We start from the raw sequence: 25,261 nt of genomic DNA on the forward strand, positions 1-25,261 counted from the left end.
AGTGGCAATAGAGAGCCTAGTAGAGTGGTACTATGGAGCAGGGATGCAGGCGGGGAAGATAGGGGGCATGTGTCAAGAAGCATGAGGGTGGAGGGGGAAGAGTTATACTCGTCAGACCTGGATTTAACTTGATCTGTCCTCTTGGGCACATATCATAATTGATGACCTGGATACGTGATTAAAAATTCCTGTCCATCTCAATCAATCAATCAATCAATCAATCAATACATTTATAGAGCGTGCTACTCAGCAGTGAGGGTCTCAAGGCACTGTCACATTGTGTGACTATAGGCTTCTTCCAAGCAGGCTGCACATCCCCTGTGTAACTAGGGTCTTTCGGCTCAAACGTATTCTGCACTTAGCAGGAAGAGTTCATTGGTAGGTTGTAGACCCTGGCATAATACTCCTCTGTGACTTTGTAGGCTTCAAAGTCAAGTCCTCATATCAAGTTCTCCCGAAGTCATGTTTTCTATATAGAAGAGACTTAGTCATCAGGACATTTTCTATATTCTTCCTCTCCATGCATAAGACTCCTTTTCTTCTCTGTTCTCAAGGTCTGAATGAATGATTGAATGAGATTGGTAAAGTGCAACGAATCCCCATGCATTATATTTGAAAGAAGATGGAGGCATTGGTGTTGCTTGATACTATTACATGTTGGAAATGTCATGAAGAGGTGGACATGCCATTTTCTAATACAGGGCCTGATGTACAAAAAAGCAGGTGCCAACTGGTGGGTGCAAATTGCGCACCAACTTTTTTTGAACGTTTTTGACATTCTGCAATGCGACCTACTGTTGTGTGGCAAAATGGCTAATCATAACCTCCCATAGAGCAACATACCTAAAACATATTATTTTGCAGCCCAATGTTTGTGACCTTCTCTGATTAGCTGTGAATAAATTGATGCTGGCCTGCAGGATCCAGCAGATCCCCATCTCTCCGTGGAGATTGGAGATCTCCATGCAGGATCTTTCTGACTAAAAGCAGACCATGTTTCTTAAAGGAAAAAATGCTGCTTTAAAAATAACAAAAAATCTAATTAGAGAAGACATGTCAGGAACATTCAGTAGTCACCTGGACCACAGCCTAACCCCTAGGAAGCAGCTCAACAATTTCCAAAGTGAAGTTGTCTGATAGCTGCCAATATCCCTCTCTGTTATAGCCACAGATGTGAGATAATGTCTGATAATGCACATTTATTTGTCATTCACAGCTGAATTCACAGCGTATTAACTTACCTTACCACACCGATGATGACAAACTGAGCATGTATAAAGCGGGCTCCAATGTCGTTGTGAAAAGCGACAATGGAATAACATTGAGCTTCGACTGTCAGACCCGAATCACCCTGAAGATTCCAAGAACATATGCAGGGTTTCTCGCTGGCCTCTGTGGAGACTTCGATGGAGACAAGACCAATGACCTAACCCTCAAAAATGGAGCAAAAGCCCCGAACCCTACTGCCTTTGGAGACAGCTGGAAAACTAGGGACATACCAGGTTGCAAAGGAGGTGCTCCACCACCAACCTGCCCAAACCTGCAGTACATGAAGGACAGCCAAAGGTCAAGTGGGACCGACTGTGGAGTCCTTCTCAAGAAAGATGGCCCATTCCGGAACTGCCACAGTAAAGTGGACCCTGGGGGTTACTTTGAAGACTGTGTCTATGACTCTTGTTTTTTTACAGGACGGCAAGCAACCTTCTGCCAGACCTTGGCCAGTTATGTCGCAGCCTGCCAAGCAGCAGGTGCCCAGGTGGAATCCTGGAGAACAGAAACATTCTGTCGTAAGTATATTTTACACCTCCCAAATGTGTATCTGTAGTGTTTAGAAATGCATATGGAACTGAAAAGTATTGATACTGCTGATTTAATAACTTAAGTCAACAAGGCCCTTTGAGTTTTGATACTGAGATATGGGATGCAACTAAGAAGCTCATGATGCAATGGTAACAAAAATAGAGGAGAGTTTTTGTAATCTTTACTTCTCATGTAGTTTGAGCAGGAAGAGACAGCCAGGAATAGTAGACAGCACAAGCCCACACTATGGCCTACAGCTGCTCACAAAACTATTATGACATAATAATAATATAATCTGACGTAGAGGTAATATATAGGTCTGGCATCAGCCATTTTTTTCATTTTACTAAAATTATATGGATATAAGGGATGCAAGTATCCCCTGCTGTACATTATAAGGATATTGCAAGTCACTAAGGAGTTCCACAATGAAGGTAGGTGGATTCACACTTTGAATAACTTTAGATAACCTGTGCTCACCCCCTGGGTAGCTTGGCACAAGCAGACATACTTATCTCAATGGCAATGTGTAAAGTATTCTTACTTAAAACACAAAGCAATTCAGTGATAACACCACAAATGGGCAACACACCTCGTTAGAAAAAAAGTATCTTTATCTAAACTCAACAAGACCAAAATGACAAAAATCCAACATACATGAAAAAGAAAATGACTATGGAAATTGCAGTTGACATGCACTCAGGCATGGAATTCAATGTCCTGATGGTGATCCCACAATTTCTCTCATGGGATTGAAACATCGCCGACTCTTTTGACACCTTGACCGCAATTTTACTGATCATTGCTCATGTGTAATGTCTCTTTACATTTATGCTTGCTTAATCAGTATATTATGCCCAAGCATTAAGCTTTGCCTGAACCTTCGTTTTGTTTGTCATATATATATATATATAACTTGCTGGATGCAGGATTGTGTCCCCACTTTATTGGTTGCTAAGAATTTGATATATTAAAATGTATTCTGTAGGCGGACAGCAAAATATGGAACTGATTCTAAGTCTATATATATTTTTCGGGCTTGTATTGTCTGTTTGCTGAGTGGGCATAAGCTCGGAAGGTGCTTTGTGTGCCAGACTCAGTACTTCATTTGTAAAATGAGTGCTGGAGCCCGAAGCTCTGCTCAGAAGCCATCGGCTGGTGCTATTAAACATCAGCGTGCTGATTACCAATCCACCTCCCTCCTTTTTATTCCACTACCTGCCCCTTTATCTCACTCTCGCAGGTTTCTGTATTCTCCCTTTATGAGTTTTTTTTCCATCTTTTCTCTTCCTGTGTATTTTCTCTTTGTGTGCTTTTCCCTGTCTTACTCTCCATAAATGTTTGATGAGGACAAATAATTGCAGGTCCCCAAGAATAAGTGCTAGTGGCTGCCACCGACAACCACTCGCTTAAAATAATCACTGGTCAGACTGCAGTGATCATTATGTTTATGCAGGATCCATTTAAACAAAATTGAAAATGTGCAGCAGAGCCAGCAAGTTTGATGGAAATTTGCACTCAGAACAGACAAAACTATCAAGTGGCTACTTTACATGAGTGCAATTGCAATAAAATGAATAGGATCCCTTAAAACCAAAGGAATAGCGTCTATACAACTGTATCAATAACAATAAATCCTTTGGAATATGCTCAAGGGCTAGCAGTATAAACTATATTTATCTCACTCACTTATTTAGATCTCTGTCATTCAGAGGCACACAATATTCCCTATACATGCCAAGTGGCACCACGTTCTAAATCATTTGCATTCACATAACTCGTGGAGAAAAATTATAACTGTATAACCATGGCCAACATTCGCCTTAAAAATTGGGGTTATTATCTGATTGCAAATTTATTTCTGGATTAATCAAAACTACAAAACACATATATATGACAATTCATAGACAATCAATAGTATTATACAGTTAAAGCACTATACACATAATAATAAACTCATTAAATGCATAAAAATCATATAAAACAACAATTGCAAAAGAAAAAGAGAGAGAGTACACACAACAGGCAAAACAATGTGTCTTAAACTGGCCACATCCATGTAGTATTAATTTTTAAAAAGGCTGGGACCCAATACTATACATTGAATTAGCACTCAAAGGTCCCGGTCTCTTCACGGATTGTGTTCCTATGTTAGAGCATTGACGAGTTTCGATGGAAGCATTATGTTGCCATCTTTATCAAGACTAAAATGTTGTGACTGTCACAGACAAACTGGAGCAGCCATGGAAAGGCTGGTGGGGATTGGTTACAGGGGCCCTACGTGGGCACCCCTTGTGTTGGGGAGGGGTGTTGGTGCACTGGGGGTACCCCCCTACATTTCACTTCACTAAGTGGCATGCACCTTGTGGTGTAATGCAGGACTTGCTTATTTAGCATTGCAGTGGGTGCTGTAGCCAGCAGCACCCGCAGATATGTTAAAGTGCTGGATAAGACCGTCATGGTGGCGGTCTCCTCCTAATGTGGAGTGTGGGACGGATGAACTCAATTTCGCCTGCCAACGTAATTGGCTCTCTAGTAGTGAGTACATTTAATTTAATTACATTTGTTGTTGTTTAGTTCCATAGCAAGTTATGGGTTTTATAGGGATATTGGATGGGAACTAATCAATTGTTAATGATCATTAATTAATTAATTGAAAATTAAATATGTTAATTGTGTGGTTTGTTTTGGTGCAGGTTGTGGCGTTATAGGGGTAAAGAATTGGAAGTACATTATTTTGTATTAATTTGTTTCAAATACATTATTAATTAATTAATTAATTAATAAGTAATTATTTTAATTGTTTAATTATTTGTGTTGGTTGTGGGATTATAGGGGTTAAGGCTAGGCAGTACATTTCTTTTAATTAATTAATAAGTAGTTAATAAATTCTATAAATTATTAAATTTGTCATTTAATTGTTTTCATTATGTATTTTTTTTTTGCTTTTAGGTGTGGGTTATGGGGGTGTATCGGGGAAAAAGGGTGACAAGTTATTTAATTTTAAATAATTTAGATTCAGTTTTTAATAAATAATATTTGTTTATTTGATAATGTATTTTGTTGATTAATTCATTAAACTATTTGTTTTAGATTGTATATGTGGGTTGTGGGATTAGTAAGGGTATGGGGTGGGAAGTAAATTAATGAATATATTTTAAAATTATTATTAATTAATAATTTGATAAATGTGTAAATTATTTTTGATACATTTTATGAGCGTGTTATGTGTTTTGTTTGTGGTATATTGTGGGAAGTACATTAATTATAATTAATACATAATTAATATTTAATGAATGATAATTGGTTTGCTGTTAAATATTTGTATTAGTAGTATAGTAATAATTTTTTTATTAACTTTTTGGTGCAGGTTGAGAGTTTTGTGAGGTTATATGGTGGTGAGTTAGTAAATTAAATGTATATAATAATTATTTATTTGTTAAAAAAAATGTAATGGATTTTTTTTATTTCTATTTATAATAATATTTGAAGGCATTTGTGTTATGTGTTTAATATTTTAATAAGTTTTTATTTTGTAATGTTTTGAAATTCAATAGATGTGTGCATTTTTTCAATATATATTTATTAGTCATTTTTTTGTTTGCTTTTTGTTGTTGTACTAATTGGAGTGAGAGTAGTAAAATTCACCCCTCCACTATCCAACACTTTCCCTACTGTTGCATTTATTGGAAAGGGGAATAGTAAATGTTACCCCTGCGCAATATACAACACTTTTCCTACTGTTGCATATATTGGAGGAGGAACAGTAAATTTTTACAAAAGGACGCCAATGGCGAAAATAAACCAACGAGAAGGGGATAAAGGCGCAAGTGCAAACATGGAGAAGGTAGGAACAGAAACGAGGAGCATTCGCCGGAAGAATAACTAATGAATTGCAAGTGGTGAATCTATCAAACAGACCCATATCTGAAATGGAAACAGCTTTACTGAAAAGGGGCACACATTTATGCCCGAGGAAAAGAATGGATCTGGCACAAATGAGGATAGATTTATACCTATACATCCGTAAAATAAAATTAGCAAAGTTTTTCTCGGAAAAACTTGAAAAACCTAAAACAAAGACACCAGAGGAACCAACAACCAGCTTACAAGTGGGAAACTCTAAGAGTTTCCTTGCATTACTAAACCTGGGCACTGTGCTTGTTGAAGATATTCCCTTAAATATAGCCTGTGAACAATGAGGAGCAGGCTTAAGTGGAAAGAAATCAAAGTCCAGCAACAAAATAGATCTGTTTAAGGAAGCCGTCATTCAAGATCTATATAAAATGAAATGCCCTGATTTGAAAGATAACTTGACAAAACAGGAGAGAGAAGCATTCAACGAAGTTAACAACTGATACCCAGATTGAAATCAAAATGGCAGACAAGGGGGGAAACATAGTCAAATTGGAATAAGGAGCTTTTGTGTTGGAAGCACATTGTCAACTTTGGAACACCACATATTATGAACGACTGAAGAAGAATCCCACCGTGGAAATAAAAGAAATGGTTGATGATAAGCTACAGGAATGGGTAGGAAATGGCCTAATAAATGAGGATGGGCGAAAAAATCTGACACTGACCCACCCGATTACTGCCACAATCTACTTTCTACCAAAACTTCGTAAAGATCAGAAAAGACCGCCAGGCAGACCAATTCTGTCTGCAAAAGGATCTTTATTAGAACCCATGGCAAATTTTATTGATCATTTCCTGATGTCTTAGGTAGCTCAACTGAGCCCTTACATACAAGACACAACGGATTTACTCAGGCTTTTACAGAACACACCATGGCAACGATGGATGTCATATCCCTTTATACTAACTTAGGGAATAACCTGGGCATGGAAGCAACTTCTTCCTACAAGAACGTAACTTGGAATACAGTGAGCACAATAAAATGCTTTTGAAAATGATACCAATTTGCCTCAACAAGAACCTCTTTATGTTCAGCGAGGAAGTTTAGCGCCAGAACTGCAATGGGGTTTTCTTTTAGCCCCAGTCACGCCTGTTTAGCCATGGGGTCCTAGGAAAAGGCGGTGGCATGGAATTCAAGGAAAGACTGCATTTTAAACAAAATCATTAGTTGGAAACAATTTATTGACGACCTATTGATAATATGGGATGGTACAGCGGCGGAATTCCAAGAATACTTTGAAATGCTAAACAACAGCACAGCAAATCTGAAATTTACTTATGAATTGAGTAATGAAAAAGTGGTGTTCTTGAACACAGAAATCTACATTAAAAACAACCAGATTCATAAAATGCTGCACAGAAAAAGCAAAGCAACCAATGCTACCCTGGAAGCCACCAGCTTCCATCAGAAGGCTTACCTTCTTTGCATTTTGCCGCGATACATAAAGTGCCCGTGATCAAGGAACAAGAATGTTCCGAAACGCGTTGGGCTTAGGAATGGAACAAGACACTGTTTGCTGTGTTCCGTAATAAAGGACAACGTGAAGAATAAAGCGGAGTCCTGCTGTTTTCCTTGGCGTGATCTCAAGCAGGGGCAACGCTTTTTTGTGAATATATATATATATATATATATATATATATATATATATATATATATATATATATATATATATATATATATATAGTTATTGTTTATAATATTACATTATTTAATCATTTTGAAATTATAATATAAATTAAAATAACTAGTGAATTAAAAAAAATATATATATATGTAAATATATATATATATTAATGAATTTATGTGTTTAACCTTTCTAAGATTGAGTTACTTTGTTATATTTCTTAAAATATACATTATTTTTTTATTTTGTTTTACTTAATGTTATTATTTATTTGATTTATTATGTATAATGATATTTTTCATATAGTTTAAAAACTATATTTATTACAACCTATATCAATTACATCCATATTTTTGTTTCAATAATTTGGTTGCAATATTTCTGTATCATGATATTCAGTGAATCCCCCATAGGGAATGCTGCAAACCAGCTAAATGGATGGGCGCTGTTTGTTGACACTAAGAAGACAGTTGCCCATTGTGGGTTTGCGATGTAAATTAGGGGCTTGTTATGACGGTGGACGGACTTATGTCCGTCTGCCATTGATACAGGGACTGGGATCGCCTGCCTGTAAGGTGGCAGTCCCGCACATCCGGTTACAATGCGACCGCCACTGTGGTGGTCGCATCGTGCACAGTTAACATTGTGGCGGGTGCTGCTGGCTGCAGCTCCCACCGCAATGCTAAAAATGCATGTCGTCCATTTCCCTGCACTATGTGGCAGGAACCACACGGTGCCAGCACCTGGTGCAGGAAAATGTAGGCATAGGAACCCCCCCCCCCCCAGTGCACACTCACCTACCCAACAAAAGGGGGGCCAGCAACAGGCCCTCAAATGCAATCCACATGAGCCTTTCCATGGCGGTTTCACCACCATGGAAAGGCTGGCGAAGATACAGCGGCGTAATTTGGCGAACGGTGCCTGCTAGGTACCACCACCATTGTAGGGATGATTGGTTGGTCCGCAAGGCAATCATAATTATTGCCTGTGGCAGACAGACTTTACGTCCGCCAGCACACCAACCACCCTTGTAATATTGCAGGCAGAGAAGTGCTTCGGGATGGCGGTGAAATCACCACGGAGGCTGCAGGTGGCAGTCTCATCGCCATGGTAAGGAGCCCCTTACTCTGTATTCTTGCATTGCTTACCTGATCCTTGACATCCAAGAATACAATGTTGGTCTTGCACATTTGTGCAGTAAGCTAGATGCTGAGTGTGTTAGTGTTGAGAGTGGCGACATAGTCAGATGAAAACATCTCATCTCCTCTCCGGATGACAAAAATATCATCAATATCACATGGCCACCTGCTCCTAAAATTCTTTTAGTTACTTGCATACCTGTTCCTCCCTCCAGCTCAGGAAGATATTGGCATAACTGGGGGCAAAACAGGTGCCCATTGCAATTCCTTGGAGTTGTTTGTACATTTGTGTATCAATGATAACAAAAGCATTGGGAGACAGTACAAAAGCATTTCTACCAACATCTTAGTATGGAGTAATAGTAAGATGACCGTGCCCTTAGAAAATGTTTGCCAGCTTGAGTGCCCAAGTTGTGCCTAATGCTTGTATAATCAAAAGACACACAGATGATGGTGGAATGTAGAGCAAATCTAACATTGACCCCACTGGTCCCCCAGTCAATAGATATGGGTTAAATCCATCGTTCATTTGCTCACCATGCCACCCCAGTTTACACCCAGCCATATGCAAATCAGTCTTGACCCTGTGGCACAGTCATTCCCACAGGCATTGTTCCTTCTTTTCCTGAATTTTGCTTTTACCAGTCTGTTCCTTTTGTTTTACATCGACCAACACAGCCTTTCCCCCTGCCTCTCTGAGAATTTAGTTTGAGATATTGTTCTGTCCTTTCCTGATGTTGCATTTGGAACTGCTTTAAAAAATCCATCCTCTTGAGATTGGTGTTTTTTTGTATTTGTTTGTGGTCCCTGGTTCACGAAACATCAGATACATTACTGTCTGTTGCATCACTTTCACTGGAATTGTTCATCATCTTGATACTCATGCTCTGTTTGGTAGTCAAGAGGACTATCTATAAATAGATGGTCATATTTCCTATGTAAGGTAAGGTTACGCTTCTTCCTGTTTGGTAGTTCTTAAAGACCTGTATGAATTTCAGTTGTTTCTTAGTTGTTATTTCTTCTTCACATTTGATTTGATTTGTTTCTAATTTAGAGGAACATTCTTAATATGCCTCCTTAGATACTAACCCCTTCTGCTCTCCATTAAGTCTGTCAAATTCTTCAGGGAGCTTTTTCAAATCTTTCAAGGCGTATTTAATTAGGATCATCATCATTGTCAGTGAGTACGCTTTGGAGTTTTTTGCCCACTCATCCAGCATGTCCGGGTGTGGTCTTTATCAGAGGCTGGGATAGTGAATATCCTTAAACCTCTAGGGACGCGTTCTATCTAAATATATTCCTGTAGAGACTCTTCCTCCCACATCTTAGCTATTTCCTTTTTGTGTAATTTCTCCAGTTGTTCCTGTAGTGTTTAAATTCTCATGCCTTCACCTACAAGGCCTGCAGTGCCTGAAATGTTCTTAGTGGTAATGGACTGTGCCAAAAAAAAAGTCTGATCGACACATCCTTCCTCCTTGCATCTAAAATGGAAGTCCTACTTGCAAACAGTATTTGGCAGCTGCCCAATGGGTTGCCAGACTCCACAGGTACCGCATCACAAGTATGTGGCACCTCTTTGCTGCGGCCGCTCATCTGCTGCGATTACTGTCTGCTCCGCCCATCCTGGGTTGTGCAGAGTGTTGTGGCAATCCATTTTTTTATTCCTGTTTACTTCAATCAACCAAATATATATATATATATATATATATATATATATATATATATATATATATATATATATATATATATATATATATATATATATATATATATATATATATCCCGATAACAACAATTTCTCCAAACATCCACTCCAGTAAAATGAAGAAGGCGGACCACGAGGAACGAGGCAGAAAGGTATTTATTACCACCCCGCTCTGCTGCGACACGTTTCGAGCACAGCCGTGCTCTTGCTCACACCTGCGACACGTTTCGAGCACAGCCGCTGTCCGGAAGTGTTGAGGAGCTTACTTACACGGCGGTCTTGGATCGGATCCAGCCCTCCGTTGAAATCTATTCCACCATTCTTTCCTTCTCAAAGAATATCCAAGACTCCCAAGGTTTGCTGCATGCAATTTTATACCGTGAACAAGCCGAAAGGTGAAACTCGTTGGTGTAGCAGGCAATATCGCAAATAAAATTGCATGCAGCAAACCTTGGGAGTCTTGGATTTTCTTTGAGAAGGAAAGAATGGAGGAATAGATAGATAGATATATATACACACACACAAACACACACACACCCCCACACACACACACACGCACAAATAGGCAAAAAAAGTAAAGGTGACATTATATTAAGTTTTGTTAATAGTATCGAACTTTACTTGAAATAAGTAGGAATTCATTGAAAAAATAAAGGTTACATTTAGGTGATAATGTAACTTAGAATACAATTTTTAACAAAAAAAACACTTAGAATCGTCAGTCATAATTTACTGAGCTGCCCATATTGTGAAACAACACCATGCACTGCGTATGACCTCACATATGTAGATGTAAATTGATACTTGTATAGCGCACTACTCACCCACAAGGGTCTCAAGGCGCTTGTACAAATACCGCTGTGGAACCCATCCTGGCTTTCCCTGTGAGGTGCCCACTCCTGGGCACCCCCAAGGTGGAGGCCAGGCATCCTTTAGCGTTGTGGGGGCCGTTGTGGAGATTAAGGAAGCTATTGCCCAGAGTTGCAGAGTGGGACACCATGATTGGAATAGGTACCGAGGCATGAATTATCAGGTCCGTGGAATTTTGAGCCCAAGACCCACCAAGGTGGGGAATTGAACCCTGGTCCCGGGCCAGACCTCTGCATCAGGGTCTGCCGCTCTAACCATTGAGCCACACTTCTCCACATATGATCCACAGCTGTGTCAACCTCTTATCATTGACTTTCCGATGGGCCCTTTCTTTGTCCACTGCGAGGTGTAAGGTAATTACCATTAGTCAAACAAATCTCGTTAGCAGAGTAACCCAATTGGCTACACAATAAGGACTAGGAATCAGGGAATAAAGTTAAGAAGCTTTATTACATGTTAACAGTCAAGTTTATGTAAATGAATCTTAATATTCCTGCCCCCCTGATATACCTCCATGAAAAAATACTTGTCCATAGTATTGTATTTTTGATTTGTGTGTTTGTATCATTAGAGAAGTAATTTAGCTTGAGCAGACATTGTTGAGCTGGGACTGAATTTTCCAGAACAATATTTTTGAAAATTGCAGAAGGGTTGCAGTTATGATGTAATATTTCATGAACCATGAAGCCTATACTCTTCACTTTGTTGTCAAAACATAGATTTTGGGGGTCAAACAGTCTTATGGAGACAGAAAATAAGAAAATAAATCCTCAGAGCAACCCTTCTGCCATTTTCAAAAACGGCAGCTGTAAGAAGAACAGAGATATCGTGAAATTAAACAAATAATAATGGATTTTAATCCTTTTCTGTATACACCAAGCAATAATTATGATCTGAATATGAAAACATTTTTTAACACTCCTGTTTAAGACACATTTTGATAGTTCCCTTTATTGATTTGCTTCGGGAATCTCTCCTGGTACATTTGCAGAATCTTGAACATTTGAGAAGAACATATCGATAGGGACATCTTTTTGTAGCACAGGTTTTGCAAGTACATATATGTGTACGTTCTGTGGGTGGAGGTTTAGAAATTTTGTAGGTTTTAGCACCCCATCAATATTTTCCCAACCAAATTTATACAGATTTTTCTCTACATATGCATGATCCAAAACATTTACACATCTTCTGATCAAATAGAATGCTCTTTCATGTGTCCAGGCACAAAATATAATGTCGGTGGAAGGTCACTTAGCAGTACCAATCTCTTGAACTTATTTTACTGAAGATCCTCAAATGTGTGACAGTCGGAACTTGTTTTCCACACATGCACAAGGTATTTTTCAACATCTTTAAAGTCACACTATTCTTCTGTCTCAGCAAATCCTTTTAGAAACTTTACCGGTTCAGCAGGTAAACGTCGAAGCTTTGTTCATATGTTGCTCATAGTGGCATCACCTGTAAGAATATTGCCTAGGTTAAACTGCTTGTACAGAATAAGTAGTGGGATTAAGTGTCTTTTTTCGCCGGTTCCATAATGTATCCATAACTCTGACAATCAGTTGACAGAAATAAATCCACCCCTTTCTTTTGCTACATCCATCTCTCTATGTGCTGGTGAAAGTAGTTTTTTGTAACCTGTTGTGTAGTTACTGGTTGGACGAAACTCAAAAAAGTGTGGATGTTTAGCTTTAGTGAGTATGTCAAACATCTTTTTTCTCTTAATACAAATCTCTCCTGCTTCGTTCTGCGTATAGTTTTGATCCATGTTTTAGGACATCTAGTAGACATGTCTTTATATCGTTATCCACATATTGTTTGGTCACAAAGTTGTCACAATAAGTGCTGCAGGCCAACATGTAGCATTTCATTTAAAGGCCCTGAGCACAAGTAGTACCGCTTTGTTAGGGAGCTACAAATAAATCAAATATGTCAATTGAGGATAACCCAATGTTACCATGTTTTAAGAAGTGAGCACATTAGCACTTGTCAGCAGTGATAATGTGTGCAGATCCCTTAGAACAGCAAAAACAAGGTCAGCAAAAATGAAGGAGTAAGACAAAAAGTTTGGGGGGAGAAGACTACCCAAGACTGACAGGTCTAACAGAGCAATACGCATGATGGTGACACAGGGTGATTGCAGTAGAGACACGCGGTTATGTGCAATTGGAACATATGGTTATAAACTTTAGGTTATGTACATTTGATGTGTCTTCATGCCCCCGTCCTAGTCCTGGGATTTTGTACTGCAGCCTTTTCAATCAACCAATCTATCAGCATACATGTAAAGCGCGGGACTTACCCGTGAGGGTCCCAAGGCACTGGGGGGAGGGGGAGAGGAGCTGCTACTGCTCGAAGAGCCAGGTCTTGAGGAGCATTCTGAAGGCGAGAAGGTCTTGGGTCTGCCGTATGTGGGTAGGGAGGGTGTTCCAGGTCTTGGTGGCAAGGTAGCAGAAGGATCTGCTGCCGGAGGTCGTTCGTTGGATGCAGCGGACAGCTGCGAGGGCAAGGCTGGCAGAGCGGAGCTGGCGGGTGGGCGTGTGGAAGCTGAGTCTACCTTTCAGGTAGGCTGGTCCGCCATTGTGGAGTGCTTTGTCTGCATGGGTGAGGAGCTTGAAGGTAATCCTCTTGTCGATGGGGAGCCAGTGTAGGTCTCTCACGGGGGGAGATGTGGCTGCGCCGGGGGGCTTTGACGATCAGTCTGGCGGAGGCGTTTTGGATGCGTTGTAGATGTTGTAGGTGTTTGGCTGGAATTCCTGCATAGAGTGCATTGCCATAGTCTAGTCTGCTGCTGACGAGGGCCTGTGTCACAGTTCTTCTTGTATCAGTGGGGATCCACTTGTAGATCCTGCAGAGCATGCAGAGGGTGTTGTAGCAGGATGAGGAGACGGCGTTGACCTGCTTCGGCATGTAGAGGGAGGAGTCGAGGATGGATCCTAGATTTCGTGCATGGTCGGTGGGTGTTGGTGCTGTTCCCAGTGTGGTCGGCCGCCAGGAGTCGTCCCAGGCTGAGAGGGTGGGTCTGAGGATGAGGACTTCCGTCTTGTCCGAGTTCAGCTTCAGACGGCTGCTCCTCATCCAGTCTGCAACGGCCTTCATTCCCTCGTGGAGGTTGGATTTGACAGTGCGTGGATTCTTGGTGAGGGTGAGGATGAGCTGGGTATCGTCGGCGTAGGAGATGATGTTGAGGTCTTGATGGCAGGCCACTTATGCGAGGGGGGCCATGTAGACATTGAACAGCGTCGGGCTGAGGGATGATCCCTGGGGGATGCCGCAGATGATGACGGTATTATACAGTTAAAGCACTATACACATAATAATAAACTCATTAAATGCATAAAAATCATATAAAACAACAATTGCAAAAGAAAAAGAGAGAGAGTACACACAACAGGCAAAACAATGTGTCTTAAACTGGCCACATCCATGTAGTATTAATTTTTAAAAAGGCTGGGACCCAATACTATACATTGAATTAGCACTCAAAGGTCCCGGTCTCTTCACGGATTGTGTTCCTATGTTAGAGCATTGACGAGTTTCGATGGAAGCATTATGTTGCCATCTTTATCAAGACTAAAATGTTGTGACTGTCACAGACAAACTGGAGCAGCCATGGAAAGGCTGGTGGGGATTGGTTACAGGGGCCCTACGTGGGCACCCCTTGTGTTGGGGAGGGGTGTTGGTGCACTGGGGGTACCCCCCTACATTTCACTTCACTAAGTGGCATGCACCTTGTGGTGTAATGCAGGACTTGCTTATTTAGCATTGCAGTGGGTGCTGTAGCCAGCAGCACCCGCAGATATGTTAAAGTGCTGGATAAGACCGTCATGGTGGCGGTCTCCTCCTAATGTGGAGTGTGGGACGGATGAACTCAATTTCGCCTGCCAACGTAATTGGCTCTCTAGTAGTGAGTACATTTAATTTAATTACATTTGTTGTTGTTTAGTTCCATAGCAAGTTATGGGTTTTATAGGGATATTGGATGGGAACTAATCAATTGTTAATGATCATTAATTAATTAATTGAAAATTAAATATGTTAATTGTGTGGTTTGTTTTGGTGCAGGTTGTGGCGTTATAGGGGTAAAGAATTGGAAGTACATTATTTTGTATTAATTTGTTTCAAATACATAATTAATTAATTAATTAATAAGTAATTATTTTAATTGTTTAATTATTTGTGTTGGTTGTGGGATTATAGGGGTTAAGGCTAGGCAGTACATTTATTTTAATTAATTAATAAGTAGTTAATAAATTCTATAAATTATTAAATTTGTCATTTAATTGTTTTCATTATGTATTTTTTTTTGCTTTTAGGTGTGGGTTATGGGGGTGTATCGGGAAAAAGGGTGACAAGTTATTTAATTTTAAATAATTTAGATTCAGTTTTTAATAAATAATATTTGTTTATTTGATAATTTATTTTGTTGATTAATTCATTAAACTATTTGTTTTAGATTGTATATGTGGGTTGTGGGATTTGTAAGGGTATGGGGTGGGAAGTAAATTAATGAATATATTTTAAAATTATTATTAATTAATAATTTGATAAATGTGTAAATTATTTTTGATACATTTTATGAGCGTGTTATGTGTTTTGTTTGTGGTATATTGTGGGAAGTACATTAATTATAATTAATACATAATTAATATTTAATGAATGATAATTGGTTTGCTGTTAAATATTTGTATTAGTAGTATAGTAATAATTTTTTTATTAACTTTTTGGTGCAGGTTGAGAGTTTTGTGAGGTTATATGGTGGTGAGTTAGTAAATTAAATGTATATAATAATTATTTATTTGTTAAAAAAAATGTAATGGATTTTTTTTATTTCTATTTATAATAATATTTGAAGGCATTTGTGTTATGTGTTTAATATTTTAATATGTTTTTATTTTGTAATGTTTTGAAATTCAATAGATGTGTGCATTTTTTCAATATATATTTATTAGTCATTTTTTTGTTTGCTTTTTGTTGTTGTACTAATTGGAGTGAGAGTAGTAAAATTCACCCCTCCACTATCCAACACTTTCCCTACTGTTGCATTTATTGGAAAGGGGAATAGTAAATGTTACCCCTGCGCAATATACAACACTTTCCCTACTGTTGCATATATTGGAGGAGGAACAGTAAATTTTTACAAAAGGACGCCAATGGCGAAAATAAACCAACAAGAAGGGGATAAAGGCGCAAGTGCAAACATGGAGAAGGTAGGAACAGAAACGAGGAGCATTCGCCGGAAGAATAACTAATGAATTGCAAGTGGTGAATCTATCAAACAGACCCATATCTGAAATGGAAACAGCTTTACTGAAAAGGGGCATACATTTATGCCCGAGGAAAAGAATGGATCTGGCACAAATGAGGATAGATTTATACCTATACATCCGTAAAATAAAATTAGCAAAGTTTTTCTCGGAAAAACTTGAAAAACCTAAAACAAAGACACCAGAGGAACCAACAACCAGCTTACAAGTGGGAAACTCTAAGAGTTTCCTTGCATTACTAAACCTGGGCACTGTGCTTGTTGAAGATATTCCCTTAAATATAGCCTGTGAACAATGAGGAGCAGGCTTAAGTGGAAAGAAATCAAAGTCCAGCAACAAAATAGATCTGTTTAAGGAAGCCGTCATTCAAGATCTATATAAAATGAAATGCCCTGATTTGAAAGATAACTTGACAAAACAGGAGAGAGAAGCATTCAACGAAGTTAACAACTGATACCCAGATTGAAATCAAAATGGCAGACAAGGGGGGAAACATAGTCAAATTGGAATAAGGAGCTTTTGTGTTGGAAGCACATTGTAACCTTTGGAACACCACATATTATGAACGACTGAAGAAGAATCCCACCGTGGAAATAAAAGAAATGGTTGATGATAAGCTACAGGAATGGGTAGGAAATGGCCTAATAAATGAGGATGGGCGAAAAAATCTGACACTGACCCACCCGATTACTGCCACAATCTACTTTCTACCAAAACTTCGTAAAGATCAGAAAAGACCGCCAGGCAGACCAATTCTGTCTGCAAAAGGATCTTTATTAGAACCCATGGCAAATTTTATTGATCATTTCCTGATGTCTTAGGTAGCTCAACTGAGCCCTTACATACAAGACACAACGGATTTACTCAGGCTGTTACAGAACACACCATGGCAACGATGGATGTCATATCCCTTTATACTAACTTAGGGAATAACCTGGGCATGGAAGCAACTTCTTCCTACAAGAACGTAACTTGGAATACAGTGAGCACAATAAAATGCTTTTGAAAATGATACCAATTTGCCTCAACAAGAACCTCTTTATGTTCGGCGAGGAAGTTTAGCGCCAGAACTGCAATGGGGTTTTCTTTTAGCCCCAGTCACGCCTGTTTAGCCATGGGGTCCTAGGAAAAGGCGGTGGCATGGAATTCAAGGAAAGACAGCATTTTAAACAAAATCATTAGTTGGAAACAATTTATTGACGACCTATTGATAATATGGGATGGTACAGCGGCGGAATTCCAAGAATACTTTGAAATGCTAAACAACAGCACAGCAAATCTGAAATTTACTTATGAATTGAGTAATGAAAAAGTGGTGTTCTTGAACACAGAAATCTACATTAAAAACAACCAGATTCATAAAATGCTGCACAGAAAAAGCAAAGCAACCAATGCTACCCTGGAAGCCACCAGCTTCCATCAGAAGGCTTACCTTCTTTGCATTTTGCCGCGATACATAAAGTGCCCGTGATCAAGGAACAAGAATGTTCCGAAACGCGTTGGGCTTAGGAATGGAACAAGACACTGTTTGCTGTGTTCCATAATAAAGGACAACGTGAAGAATAAAGCGGAGTCCTGCTGTTTTCCTTGGCGTGATCTCAAGCAGGGGCAACGCTTTTTTGTGAATATATATATATATATATATATATATATATATATATATATATATATATATATATATATATATATATATATATATATATATATATATATAGTTATTGTTTATAATATTACATTATTTAATCATTTTGAAATTATAATATAAATTAAAATAACTAGTGAATTAAAAAAAATATATATATATGTAAATATATATATATATTAATGAATTTATGTGTTTAACCTTTCTAAGATTGAGTTACTTTGTTATATTTCTTAAAATATACATTATTTTTTTATTTTGTTTTACTTAATGTTATTATTTATTTGATTTATTATGTATAATGATATTTTTCATATAGTTTAAAAACTATATTTATTACAACCTATATCAATTACATCCATATTTTTGTTTCAATAATTTGGTTGCAATATTTCTGTATCATGATATTCAGTGAATCCCCCATAGGGAATGCTGCAAACCAGCTAAATGGATGGGCGCTGTTTGTTGACACTAAGAAGACAGTTGCCCATTGTGGGTTTGCGATGTAAATTAGGGGCTTGTTATGACGGTGGACGGACTTATGTCCGTCTGCCATTGATACAGGGACTGGGATCGCCTGCCTGTAAGGTGGCAGTCCCGCACATCCGGTTACAATGCGACCGCCACTGTGGTGGTCGCATCGTGCACAGTTAACATTGTGGCGGGTGCTGCTGGCTGCAGCTCCCACCGCAATGCTAAAAATGCATGTCGTCCATTTCCCTGCACTATGTGGCAGGAACCACACGGTGCCAGCACCTGGTGCAGGAAAATGTAGGCATAGGAACCCCCCCCCCCAGTGCACACTCACCTACCCAACAAAAGGGGGGCCAGCAACAGGCCCTCAAATGCAATCCACATGAGCCTTTCCATGGCGGTTTCACCACCATGGAAAGGCTGGCGAAGATACAGCGGCGTAATTTGGCGAACGGTGCCTGCTAGGTACCACCACCATTGTAGGGATGATTGGTTGGTCCGCAAGGCAATCATAATTATTGCCTGTGGCAGACAGACTTTACGTCCGCCAGCACACCAACCACCCTTGTAATATTGCAGGCAGAGAAGTGCTTCGGGATGGCGGTGAAATCACCACGGAGGCTGCAGGTGGCAGTCTCATCGCCATGGTAAGGAGCCCCTTACTCTGTATTCTTGCATTGCTTACCTGATCCTTGACATCCAAGAATACAATGTTGGTCTTGCACATTTGTGCAGTAAGCTAGATGCTGAGTGTGTTAGTGTTGAGAGTGGCGACATAGTCAGATGAAAACATCTCATCTCCTCTCCGGATGACAAAAATATCATCAATATCACATGGCCACCTGCTCCTAAAATTCTTTTAGTTACTTGCATACCTGTTCCTCCCTCCAGCTCAGGAAGATATTGGCATAACTGGGGGCAAAACAGGTGCCCATTGCAATTCCTTGGAGTTGTTTGTACATTTGTGTATCAATGATAACAAAAGCATTGGGAGACAGTACAAAAGCATTTCTACCAACATCTTAGTATGGAGTAATAGTAAGATGACCGTGCCCTTAGAAAATGTTTGCCAGCTTGAGTGCCCAAGTTGTGCCTAATGCTTGTATAATCAAAAGACACACAGATGATGGTGGAATGTAGAGCAAATCTAACATTGACCCCACTGGTCCCCCAGTCAATAGATATGGGTTAAATCCATCGTTCATTTGCTCACCATGCCACCCCAGTTTACACCCAGCCATATGCAAATCAGTCTTGACCCTGTGGCACAGTCATTCCCACAGGCATTGTTCCTTCTTTTCCTGAATTTTGCTTTTACCAGTCTGTTCCTTTTGTTTTACATCGACCAACACAGCCTTTCCCCCTGCCTCTCTGAGAATTTAGTTTGAGATATTGTTCTGTCCTTTCCTGATGTTGCATTTGGAACTGCTTTAAAAAATCCATCCTCTTGAGATTGGTGTTTTTTTGTATTTGTTTGTGGTCCCTGGTTCACGAAACATCAGATACATTACTGTCTGTTGCATCACTTTCACTGGAATTGTTCATCATCTTGATACTCATGCTCTGTTTGGTAGTCAAGAGGACTATCTATAAATAGATGGTCATATTTCCTATGTAAGGTAAGGTTACGCTTCTTCCTGTTTGGTAGTTCTTAAAGACCTGTATGAATTTCAGTTGTTTCTTAGTTGTTATTTCTTCTTCACATTTGATTTGATTTGTTTCTAATTTAGAGGAACATTCTTAATATGCCTCCTTAGATACTAACCCCTTCTGCTCTCCATTAAGTCTGTCAAATTCTTCAGGGAGCTTTTTCAAATCTTTCAAGGCGTATTTAATTAGGATCATCATCATTGTCAGTGAGTACGCTTTGGAGTTTTTTGCCCACTCATCCAGCATGTCCGGGTGTGGTCTTTATCAGAGGCTGGGATAGTGAATATCCTTAAACCTCTAGGGACGCGTTCTATCTAAATATATTCCTGTAGAGACTCTTCCTCCCACATCTTAGCTATTTCCTTTTTGTGTAATTTCTCCAGTTGTTCCTGTAGTGTTTAAATTCTCATGCCTTCACCTACAAGGCCTGCAGTGCCTGAAATGTTCTTAGTGGTAATGGACTGTGCAAAAAAAAAAGTCTGATCGACACATCCTTCCTCCTTGCATCTAAAATGGAAGTCCTACTTGCAAACAGTATTTGGCAGCTGCCCAATGGGTTGCCAGACTCCACAGGTACCGCATCACAAGTATGTGGCACCTCCTTGCTGCGGCCGCTCATCTGCTGCGATTACTGTCTGCTCCGCCCATCCTGGGTTGTGCAGAGTGTTGTGGCAATCCATTTTTTTATTCCTGTTTACTTCAATCAACCAAATATATATATATATATATATATATATATATATATATGTATATATATATATATATATATATATATATATATATCCCGATAACAACAATTTCTCCAAACATCCACTCCAGTAAAATGAAGAAGGCGGACCACGAGGAACGAGGCAGAAAGGTATTTATTACCACCCCGCTCTGCTGCGACACGTTTCGAGCACAGCCGTGCTCTTGCTCACACCTGCGACACGTTTCGAGCACAGCCGCTGTCCGGAAGTGTTGAGGAGCTTACTTACACGGCGGTCTTGGATCGGATCCAGCCCTCCGTTGAAATCTATTCCACCATTCTTTCCTTCTCAAAGAATATCCAAGACTCCCAAGGTTTGCTGCATGCAATTTTATACCGTGAACAAGCCGAAAGGTGAAACTCGTTGGTGTAGCAGGCAATATCGCAAATAAAATTGCATGCAGCAAACCTTGGGAGTCTTGGATTTTCTTTGAGAAGGAAAGAATGGAGGAATAGATAGATAGATATATATACACACACACAAACACACACACACCCCCACACACACACACACGCACAAATAGGCAAAAAAAGTAAAGGTGACATTATATTAAGTTTTGTTAATAGTATCGAACTTTACTTGAAATAAGTAGGAATTCATTGAAAAAATAAAGGTTACACTTAGGTGATAATGTAACTTAGAATACAATTTTTAACAAAAAAACCACTTAGAATCGTAAGTCATAATTTACTGAGCTGCCCATATTGTGAAACAACGCCATGCACTGCGTATGACCTCACATATGTAGATGTAAATTGATACTTGTATAGCGCACTACTCACCCACAAGGGTCTCAAGGCGCTTGTACAAATACCGCTGTGGAACCCATCCTGGCTTTCCCTGTGAGGTGCCCACTCCTGGGCACCCCCAAGGTGGAGGCCAGGCATCCTTTAGCGTTGTGGGGGCCGTTGTGGAGATTAAGCAAGCTATTGCCCAGAGTTGCAGAGTGGGACACCATGATTGGAATAGGTACCGAGGCATGAATTATCAGGTCCGTGGAATTTTGAGCCCAAGACCCACCAAGGTGGGGAATTGAACCCTGGTCCCGGGCCAGACCTCTGCATCAGGGTCTGCCGCTCTAACCATTGAGCCACACTTCTCCACATATGATCCACAGATGTGTCAACCTCTTATCATTGACTTTCCGATGGGCCCTTTCTTTGTCCACTGCGAGGTGTAAGGTAATTACCATTAGTCAAACAAATCTCGTTAGCAGAGTAACCCAATTGGCTACACAATAAGGACTAGGAATCAGGGAATAAAGTTAAGAAGCTTTATTACATGTTAACAGTCAAGTTTATGTAAATGAATCTTAATATTCCTGCCCCCCTGATATACCTCCATGAAAAAATAGTTGTCCATAGTATTGTATTTTTGATTTGTGTGTTTGTATCATTAGAGAAGTAATTTAGCTTGAGCAGACATTGTTGAGCTGGGACTGAATTTTCCGGAACAATATTTTTGAAAATTGCAGAAGGGTTGCAGTTATGATGTAATATTTCATGAACCATGAAGCCTATACTCTTCACTTTGTTGTCAAAACATAGATTTTGGGGGTCAAACAGTCTTATGGAGACAGAAAATAAGAAAATAAATCCTCAGAGCAACCCTTCTGCCATTTTCAAAAACGGCAGCTGTAAGAAGAACAGAGATATCGTGAAATTAAACAAATAATAATGGATTTTAATCCTTTTCTGTATACACCAAGCAATAATTATGATCTGAATATGAAAACATTTTTTTAACACTCCTGTTTAAGACACATTTTGATAGTTCCCTTTATTGATTTGCTTCGGGAATCTCTCCTGGTACATTTGCAGAATCTTGAACATTTGAGAAGAACATATCGATAGGGACATCTTTTTGTAGCACAGGTTTTGCAAGTACATATATGTGTACGTTCTGTGGGTGGAGGTTTAGAAATTTTGTAGGTTTTAGCACCCCATCAATATTTTCCCAACCAAATTTATACAGATTTTTCTCTACATATGCATGATCCAAAACATTTACACATCTTCTGATCAAATAGAATGCTCTTTCATGTGTCCAGGCACAAAATATAATGTCGGTGGAAGGTCACTTAGCAGTACCAATCTCTTGAACTTATTTTACTGAAGATCCTCAAATGTGTGACAGTCGGAACTTGTTTTCCACACATGCACAAGGTATTTTTCAACATCTTTAAAGTCACACTATTCTTCTGTCTCAGCAAATCCTTTTAGAAACTTTACCGGTTCAGCAGGTAAACGTCGAAGCTTTGTTCATATGTTGCTCATAGTGGCATCACCTGTAAGAATATTGCCTAGGTTAAACTGCTTGTACAGAATAAGTAGTGGGATTAAGTGTCTTTTTTCGCCGGTTCCATAATGTATCCATAACTCTGACAATCAGTTGACAGAAATAAATCCACCCCTTTCTTTTGCTACATCCATCTCTCTATGTGCTGGTGAAAGTCGTTTTTTGTAACCTGTTGTGTAGTTACTGGTTGGACGAAACTCAAAAAAGTGTGGATGTTTAGCTTTAGTGAGTATGTCAAACATCTTTTTTCTCTTAATACAAATCTCTCCTGCTTCGTTCTGCGTATAGTTTTGATCCATGTTTTAGGACATCTAGTAGACATGTCTTTATATCGTTATCCACATATTGTTTGGTCACAAAGTTGTCACAATAAGTGCTGCGGGCCAACATGTAGCATTTCATTTAAAGGCCCTGAGCACAAGTAGTACCGCTTTGTTAGGGAGCTACAAATAAATCAAATATGTCAATTGAGGATAACCCAATGTTACCATGTTTTAAGAAGTGAGCACATTAGCACTTGTCAGCAGTGATAATGTGTGCAGATCCCTTAGAACAGCAAAAACAAGGTCAGCAAAAATGAAGGAGTAAGACAAAAAGTTTGGGGGGAGAAGACTACCCAAGACTGACAGGTCTAACAGAGCAATACGCATGATGGTGACACAGGGTGATTGCAGTAGAGACACGCGGTTATGTGCAATTGGAACATATGGTTATAAACTTTAGGTTATGTACATTTGATGTGTCTTCATGCCCCCGTCCTAGTCCTGGGATTTTGTACTGCAGCCTTTTCAATCAACCAATCTATCAGCATACATGTAAAGCGCGGGACTTACCCGTGAGGGTCCCAAGGCACTGGGGGGAGGGGGAGAGGAGCTGCTACTGCTCGAAGAGCCAGGTCTTGAGGAGCATTCTGAAGGCGAGAAGGTCTTGGGTCTGCCGTATGTGGGTAGGGAGGGTGTTCCAGGTCTTGGCGGCAAGGTAGCAGAAGGATCTGCTGCCAGAGGTCGTTCGTTGGATGCAGCGGACAGCTGCGAGGGCAAGGCTGGCAGAGCGGAGCTGGCGGGTGGGCGTGTGGAAGCTGAGTCTACCTTTCAGGTAGGCTGGTCCGCCATTGTGGAGTGCTTTGTCTGCATGGGTGAGGAGCTTGAAGGTAATCCTCTTGTCGATGGGGAGCCAGTGTAGGTCTCTCACGGGGGGAGATGTGGCTGCGCCGGGGGGCTTTGACGATCAGTCTGGCGGAGGCGTTTTGGATGCGTTGTAGATGTTGTAGGTGTTTGGCTGGAATTCCTGCATAGAGTGCATTGCCATAGTCTAGTCTGCTGCTGACGAGGGCCTGTGTCACAGTTCTTCTTGTATCAGTGGGGATCCACTTGTAGATCCTGCAGAGCATGCAGAGGGTGTTGTAGCAGGAGGAGGAGACGGCGTTGACCTGCTTCGGCATGTAGAGGGAGGAGTCGAGGATGGATCCTAGATTTCGTGCATGGTCGGTGGGTGTTGGTGCTGTTCCCAGTGTGGTCGGCCGCCAGGAGTCGTCCCAGGCTGAGAGGGTGGGTCTGAGGATGAGGACTTCCGTCTTGTCCGAGTTCAGCTTCAGACGGCTGCTCCTCATCCAGTCTGCAACGGCCTTCATTCCCTCGTGGAGGTTGGATTTGACAGTGTGTGGATTCTTGGTGAGGGTGAGGATGAGCTGGGTATCGTCGGCGTAGGAGATGATGTTGAGGTCTTGATGGCAGGCCACTTATGCGAGGGGGGCCATGTAGACATTGAACAGCGTCGGGCTGAGGGATGATCCCTGGGGGATGCCGCAGATGATGACGGTGGATTTGGAATGGAAGATTGGGAAGAGGATGCTCTGGGTTCTTCCAGAGAAGAAGGACGTGGTCCAGTCAAGAGCCTTCTCTTGGATTCCGGCTTCTAGGAGGAGTGTCTTTAGAGTGCGATGGCAGACTATGTCGAAGGTGGCTGACAGTTCCAGAAGGATGAGGGGTGATGTTTCACCGTTGTCTAGTTGATGCCTGATGTCGTCTGTGGCGGCGATGAGGGCTGTTTCAGTGTTGTGGTTTCGTATGAATCCGGACTGGGACGGGTCCAAGATGTTGTTGTCTTCCAGGTGGCGGGCCAGTT

At 40.3% G+C, this 25,261-nt stretch overlaps 1 protein-coding gene across 1 annotated transcript in view; it reads left to right on the forward strand.

The window, feature by feature from the left end:
• Positions 1 to 25,261, forward strand: part of LOC147701257 (IgGFc-binding protein-like) — a 388,685-nt gene that overhangs the window by 15,395 nt on the left and 348,029 nt on the right. Inside the window, exon 3 of the mRNA XM_086930000.1 lies at positions 1,217 to 1,787. Coding sequence (XP_086786126.1) covers positions 1,217 to 1,787 — 571 coding nt within the window. The remainder of the gene's footprint in view (positions 1 to 1,216; positions 1,788 to 25,261) is intronic.

This window comes from Lissotriton vulgaris, chromosome 7 (assembly GCF_964263255.1).
Source record: "Lissotriton vulgaris chromosome 7, aLisVul1.2, whole genome shotgun sequence".
NCBI lineage: Eukaryota > Metazoa > Chordata > Amphibia > Caudata > Salamandridae > Lissotriton > Lissotriton vulgaris.